Source organism: Protomyctophum bolini (genome assembly GCF_963924005.1).
Source record: "Protomyctophum bolini genome assembly, chromosome: 11".
In the NCBI taxonomy this organism is placed as follows: domain Eukaryota; kingdom Metazoa; phylum Chordata; class Actinopteri; order Myctophiformes; family Myctophidae; genus Protomyctophum; species Protomyctophum bolini.
Genome location: NC_137872.1, coordinates 39,527,805 through 39,535,010, shown reverse-complemented (window position 1 = coordinate 39,535,010; position 7,206 = coordinate 39,527,805). Strand labels below are relative to the sequence as shown.

The 7,206-nt window shown below is 45.3% G+C and overlaps 1 protein-coding gene across 1 annotated transcript in view; it reads right to left on the bottom strand.

Annotated features, from left to right (window-relative positions):
- Positions 1-3,904: 3,904 nt before the first annotated feature.
- The window catches only part of srebf1 (sterol regulatory element binding transcription factor 1), a 33,499-nt gene continuing 30,197 nt past the window's right edge, over positions 3,905-7,206 (bottom strand). The window contains exons 17-19 of the mRNA XM_080776659.1: positions 6,685-6,912; positions 5,079-5,190; positions 3,905-4,171 (exon numbers count right to left, since the gene is read on the bottom strand). Coding sequence (XP_080632785.1) covers positions 3,951-4,171; positions 5,079-5,190; positions 6,685-6,912 — 561 coding nt within the window. The 3' untranslated portion in view covers positions 3,905-3,950. The remainder of the gene's footprint in view (positions 4,172-5,078; positions 5,191-6,684; positions 6,913-7,206) is intronic.

Sequence of the window (7,206 nt, the reverse complement as noted above, 5' to 3'; positions counted from 1 at the left end):
TAAACTGCCCACAGCCCTCCTATGAGACACAGACTGAGTAGAAAAACAAGGTTCCATTTTATCATGATTATTAGTGAGGACCTATTATATGAAGATAGTTTGGAAAGTTAAATAACTCAAACTACAAAACATTATGACCATTTTTTTGTAAACCATGAAAGTATGCCCCAATAGTATGTCGTCGAAAACCATTACACTCTCAAGAGTTAAAGATCTATAAGGGTCTATTTGGTTACCAGCTCTCTATCACTTAGCTGGGGACCACCTAAACCCCTCAAGGACCACTGGTTGAGAAACACTGCTCTAGCCCATTCTGGGCGGGAACCCCTTTTGGTGTTTTAACCCATTCTGACCTGAGATCAGATTCTAAAAATGTCTTCTACATCCTGACAGTTTTCTGAAAAATCTATGTTTCTATGTCAGTCGTTCTTCGATTTTTCAAAAATAGCACCTACAAGCTTGTAGATCTGCTATTTTTAAATAGCTAAAGCATAACATAATGGTAACACCAAAAGGGGTTCCCGCCTCAAAATGGGTTAAGCATCGTTATGCTTTAGCTTTAGAAGAAATAGCAGATCTATATAAAGCTCATAGCGCGTGGGTCGGCGGCCAATTACAGTACATCTTTGGGGGTCCTTGACATGAAAATGTTTGAGAATCACCGACATAGAAACATGGGTTTTTTCAGAAAACCAATCATGATTTAGATTTTAGAAGACATTTTGTAGAATCGGTCTCAGGTCTAAATGGACCAAGCACTGCTTTATCAAAACCCTCTCCCTGAACACGAACACACGAACACACACGAACACACACGAACACACACGAACACACACGAACACACACGAACACACACGAACACACACGAACACACACACACACACACACACACACACACACACACACACACACACACACACACACACACACACACACACACACACACACACACACACACACACACACACACACACAATAAAATAAGTCAAAAAGGTTTAGTTACAAAAGGGTCTTTATATTTACATTGTGGAGGAATAAACCAAAGGAGACAGGAATCGAGACAGGGGGTGGGGGGGTGTCAGTAAATCGATGCATTTTAACAAACAATGACATTTTGACAACGTTGGTCGTCCATTCTCCACATATTTCACCACACGACACACTAGAAAAATACTGATCCTCCTCGGACAACACACACACACACACACACACACACACACACACACACAGGCACGCACGCACGCACGCACAGACGCACGCACACACACACAGTCTGACAGAAAGAAAGAGAAAAATCACATGCATGCTAAAGATTTTAAAACTCGTTTTTCTTCTGAAAAAAAACCCACCACCACCACCACCGGTGCTTTTCTGCGACGTAAAGAATAACAGCGTGTCGTCAAACAGGAGGGGGGGAAAAAATAGAGAAAGGAAGAAAAAAAAGTGCCATATCTTTTACAACAGACGAGTTGGGGGCGGGGCTTACCGTTCAGGCAGGCTAGAGAAGGCCTAATCTTTTCATGCTTTCCCGCCGTACGGGGCGGCGCCCGATGATGTCACACGATGCCGTTTTTTTAAACGGTCGCGGTCGAGGGCGGCGACGGCGGCGTCAAGAAGACGAAGCGAAAGTCAGCCTCGTATAAAGCTGCCTGGCGCCACGAACACTCATGTCTCTCTCGAGTTTTTCTTTTTGGGGTGGGGGTGGGGAGGGGGGTTCCACACACACCTTGTGCAATAGTGCAAACTGTCGACCGAGAAGAGACGAGTCGCTTTGACGTTTCAGACAAAAGAGACCACGCCCTTCGGCCAATTAATTATTATTATTATTATTTATTTATTTATTTTCGCACGTTACAAAGGCTAGCCCCATGCATGCCTATTTCGGGGGGGGGGGGGGGGTGTCATATTTAAATACTACGAAATAAAATAAGAGGGGAATTCGATGCGTCGAGTCGATGCGACACACTGTAAAGATTATAAATACACTTTAAAAAAATATATACATGGGGGGGGGGGGGGAGAAAGTGGAAATAAAAGTAAAGACAAACTATGAAAAAAAAAAATATATCAATTGCAATAAAGCCTTAATATTTATTAATTGAATTGAAAACAGCCTCCCGGGAGGCTATATTATATATATAGTGCACATGAAAGAGATAATTGATAGGCTTGTTCAGCTGTGGTCAAAGCCCAGATCAAAATGACCCGGACGAATCTCGTCACCGCTTGTTGTAACAGAGTTCATGGTCGCTGTTGGGCCATAAACCTCCGATACCGCCAATAATAATATTCTTACGTTAAATTGATACAGCGTGATGATCGTACTACTGCAGTGTCACGCGAAATAATCAAAAGTGACAAGTGATTCACAAGCTTGTAGAGATCTGCTACTTTTGCTGTTTAGTTTGTTTTTTTCTGTTTTTCTTTTTTCATTTGTATCACGAAATTAAAAAGTGTTTTTGGGACATTATGAGGTTTCTCCCAGTGCTTTGGGGGAAGGACCGTGGGGAGGGGCCGTGGGGGAGGGGCCGTGGGGGAAGGGGCCGGGCAGTGATGGGGGAGAGGGGGGGCTGGACCCTGCTGAAAGAGCCCGTTGAGCCCAACCTTTGTCACACGACGGCGTCGCTTGTGGAAAACGGAGGAGAAAACAAAAGCTATGTTTGCTATACAGCAACTGAAACTCTGAACCATATAGCAACGACAGGTGGTTATGAAAGGTCTGATACGATTACATGATGATGATATGATAGGTATAGTCTGTCACAATGTCCTTTAGCCACAGGCCAAAAAAGAAGGAAAAAAAAAATACAAGACAGTGTTTGTGTGTGTGTGTGTGTGTGTGTGTGTTTGTACAGACAATTCGGTACAGTGTCGAGTGCCGAAACCAACTGGCCGATCGACCGATAAAAGCTCCGATTGGCTAATGCGACGCAGACGCCGATACGACGGCGCGTGGGCTCACATTGTTGTTGCGTAACAAATAAAACTCGCCGCGGCGTCCCCGTGTGGGAGAGAACACACGCCGGATGAAAAACAAAACAAATAAATTATAATAACTCTCTATAAGTCGTGGCTGTCTCGACAGAGAACCTTATATCTTGCAATTGTATCCATATCTCAACTTGTTTTTGGTTGTTAATTCATGTCCCACTTTGTCACGGGAACACGGAAGTAGAGAAAATAGCAGATCAACAAGCTAGCTCGTATAGGTAGGGGGCGTGGTAGACTATTTAAAAAAAAAGTATATATATATATATATATATGTGAAATATTGTTTAGTTGAAACCATTGAAAAGTAATAAACAATGGGACTAAATAATAACATTATTTGTGTTCCCGAAACACAAGATTTCTTCTTTTTTTTTCGTCCATTTTCCTGGCCAAAAAAATACCAAAACACGTAACGTTTAACGAAATTCAGGGGACATCCGATGTTTTCAGCCAAACAGCGACGATGCGCAGCGTCGTGGCAAAAAAAAAAAAACGAGAGATGATGACGTCACCCTAACCCCGCACAGCCAAAAGGTTAATTAAAAAGAGGTTATAGGAAGCGAAGACTCGTACGGTGGACTCCATGTTGCTACACTGGAAGGAAAGAAACATGCAGCAAATGCAGCCAACAACTTCTACGTTCAGCTTCTCAACCTCCGCATGTTTCTTAAATTCCTTCCGGGGAGCAAACATGGAGTCCAACCAGTACGGTCTTCGCTTCGCTGTCCCCTCTTTTAAGCACCCCTCCTGCGGGCCTTAAGTGGTGGGGGTCCCGTGGCCAAAAATAACCGCCCGCCCCCCCTGGGACTCCTCTATACTTTGCGTGATTTCCAAACAAACAGGCCCGGGGAACACCGAGCGCCCACCCTTAATAGTCCTTGGCACAGCCCCTCTCCCTCCCTCCCCTCCCCCAACACCTGTGTGTGTGTGTGTCTCTGTCTCTCTCTCTCTGTCTCCCTCTAGCTGGAGGTGACGGTGGTGCCGCTGCCCAGCTTGATGATCATCTGCTGGCAGTCGTGCAGCGTGCGCTTGTCGCCCAGCTTCTCCAGGGTGCGCGCCGCGTCCGCCAGCATGCCCACGCGCTGCCCCGGCGCCGACAGGAAGGAGGGCGGCAGGAAGCGGCACGCCAGCATCACCGCCTCCGCCTGCTCCCGCTGGCCCGGCCGCGTCTCCATCTCCTCTGGAAGGGGGGGGGGGGGGGGGGGGGGAGGGTTAAACCGTTAGGACCCCGAGGCCAACATCTGTGTCGCCTTTAGCGTTTGACCACTTTTGACCTGAGATCAGATTCTAAAAATGTCCGGACAGTTTTCTGAAAAAGCTATGTTTCTATATGTCAGTCGTTCTTCGGTTTTTCAAAAATAGCAGACCTACAAGCTCGGCATGACGTAATGCCAACACCAAAAGGGGTTCCCGCACGAAATGGGTTAACCACTTTGAGGATTATTTTTAAGCTTTAGCCGTTGAAAAATAGCTGTTTTGAAGAAGGAAAAAAAAACGTTAAAATTTGTGCAAATCTTTTGAACAATATGTTCTTTCATGGCGAACGTTTTTAACTCAAATATTTGCTTCTGGAGGGTCATTTTGAGATATATATATTTGGGGACCTTGACATGAAATGTTTTGAGAAACACCGATATAGAAACATTTAGAAGACATTGTAGAATCTGGTCTCAGTTCTAAATGGGTTAAAGATGCCAGATGACAGCTAGAGACATCAACTATCTGAATAAGTTATGAATAAGTTAACGACATAACAGAGTAGAGACTGATATGTTTTATGCGGTATTGACAGCGTATCCGATACTGGTTTCGGGTATCAGAACAACTGTACTTGTGAAATAATAAAAATCACACTCGTGTGCACTATCCCTCTCTCTGTTTCTGGCAAACAGCGCCCCTACTGGTACTCATTATACTGGTGCTCATAGATAAATAGGTGAACGTCACATACATAGGTGAACGTGCACGGACATTGCTGTTCCTTGGAGTGGTTGCACCACTCAAAAAGTAGGAAAAAACGGAAAACTCCACAACAGTGACAGCAACCACAACAATGCCACCGCGCACGCACACACACACACACGCACCTGACTTGGCTCCGGGGGTGGCTCTCCGTCTGAGCGAACGGTCCAGGAGCTGGTGTGTCCGCGTGGGGCTGGCCCCCGCCATCAGCCTGGCTGTAGCTTCATGGAGAAACAACTGGAGGAGAGAGAGAGAGAGAGGGGGGAGGGGGAGAGAGAGGGGGGAGAGGTGGGGGGGAGGGAGAGAGATGATGAGTGAGTGATGAAGTCATCAGAACAGCTCACCACTGCATGCACACGCACACGCACACACACACACACACACACACACACACACACACACACACACACACACACACACACACACACACACACACACACACACTAGGGCATTCACTTCTAGTCATTTTTACTAGTTGCCTAGTTTACTAGTCGACTAGTTGTTTAACTACCTATTATGTAAAAAAGAAAAATTGGGAAATAAATATTTGTACAAACTGTGTACATTGGTGACTATAACTATAATCTACCTGATCTTGAGGCCTACAAAATCGGGAAAAAATTTCATAAACTAGTCAACTAGTACCAACAAGGTCGACTAGTGGATTCACCATCACTAGTACTCGGTACATGAGTATTGTCTTATTTAATGAAGCAACGTTTCGGTCCCTCCGGACCTTCTTCAGGTCTGAAGCCTGAAGAAGGTCTGAAACGTTGTATAAATGTAAAATTTGCAATACAATAGTATTGCAAATTTTACATTTTTAAATATGCAAATGAGGCATTATGTAGGAAAACACGCGAAATAATCGAAAATATGAAAAAAGCTACTACTGTGGAAGGGTTATCATGTATTCATTTACTTGTATTGATCCTTTAAACAATTTCCCACCGATTTTGGAGCTCGGGCTCATGGACTATAAGAACCAAAAAGAACCGAACCGGTTCCAACCGGTGGAAAAGGAGGGGCCAGTGTGCGGGGTTGTATTCTATTCAGTATTTAAGTCCGACGTCATTTTGCAGTGCTACGTTACGTCCGGGTCCAAGTGGCACCAGCTCCCGTCCGCATCTCATTGTAAATAGAATATCTAAACGCATGAATCTTTTTACAATGACGTTATCTTTCAGAAAGGAAGCCATTGAGGGTTAAAATGGGTCTTAATGCTTCCAACTCGAGTAGAATTATTAATGTTTTGTACAAGTGTCCATGATAATAAAAATATTATTATGTGCAGACAATTAAAACTATTATTATCATTATTATTGAAGGTGGCAACAGTCCATTTGCTCGGTAAAATATTTCGGGGGCATATTTAGAATGCGTGCAGGCTTAGTATGTTGAATCTAGTTTGCATTAATGAGGATTTAGTTGACACAATAAAATAAAATGGCGATATTATCCAGTGTGGGGCAGACGGCCTGTCACAGCCAGATTTGGGAGAGCAGCGCAGCTTTGTTGTTGCGAGGAAAGCGGTAAAATGAGACTTTCGTGGTTGTTTTCGTCTCAGATTTAGTCCGACGGAGCGTCACAGTAGAATTCCATGGGGGACACAAAAGCGACACAAAAGTAGGACCCGGAAGTATCTCAGGAGGGGGGGGGCGCTCACGTCACGGCTAAAAATACTGAATTGCTTTCACGAAACAACGAGGTTCAAATTGAGGTTCAAATTACCCGTCTCATGGCGGGCCTGAAGGTCTGCGCCATCTTGCGCAGAGAGCTGAGGTCCTGCTGGAAGCCCTGGAGCTCCGAGGGCGAGGCGGGCTGGACGCCCACGGGGCCGGCGGAGCCCGGGGCCCCCGTGCCCAGCTGCACCGGGCCGCCGGGGGCCTGCTGCTGCTGCAGCCGCCACACGTTGGTCCTCATCACCAGCAGCAGGTCACACAGCAGCAACTGGACCACCTGTAGCAGCAGGGAGAGAGATGGGACTTTTCTGAAATACTGACTACAGTGTTATGTTTCTGCATCAGTGGTTGTTGCTCAATATTTCATGTCAAGGACCCCAAAAACTATTATGTAATTTGGCCTAGCCGAGCCCCCATCTGACAATATGCTGTTCCAGGAACCCCTCAGAAGCAACATATATTCAAAGATCTGTGGCACATTTTCACGATAAAAAAAGCAAGTTCGTAGCGCAGCACTTGCTGCGCTACGAGCTTGTAGATCTGCTATTTTTAGCTAAAGCATAACATAATG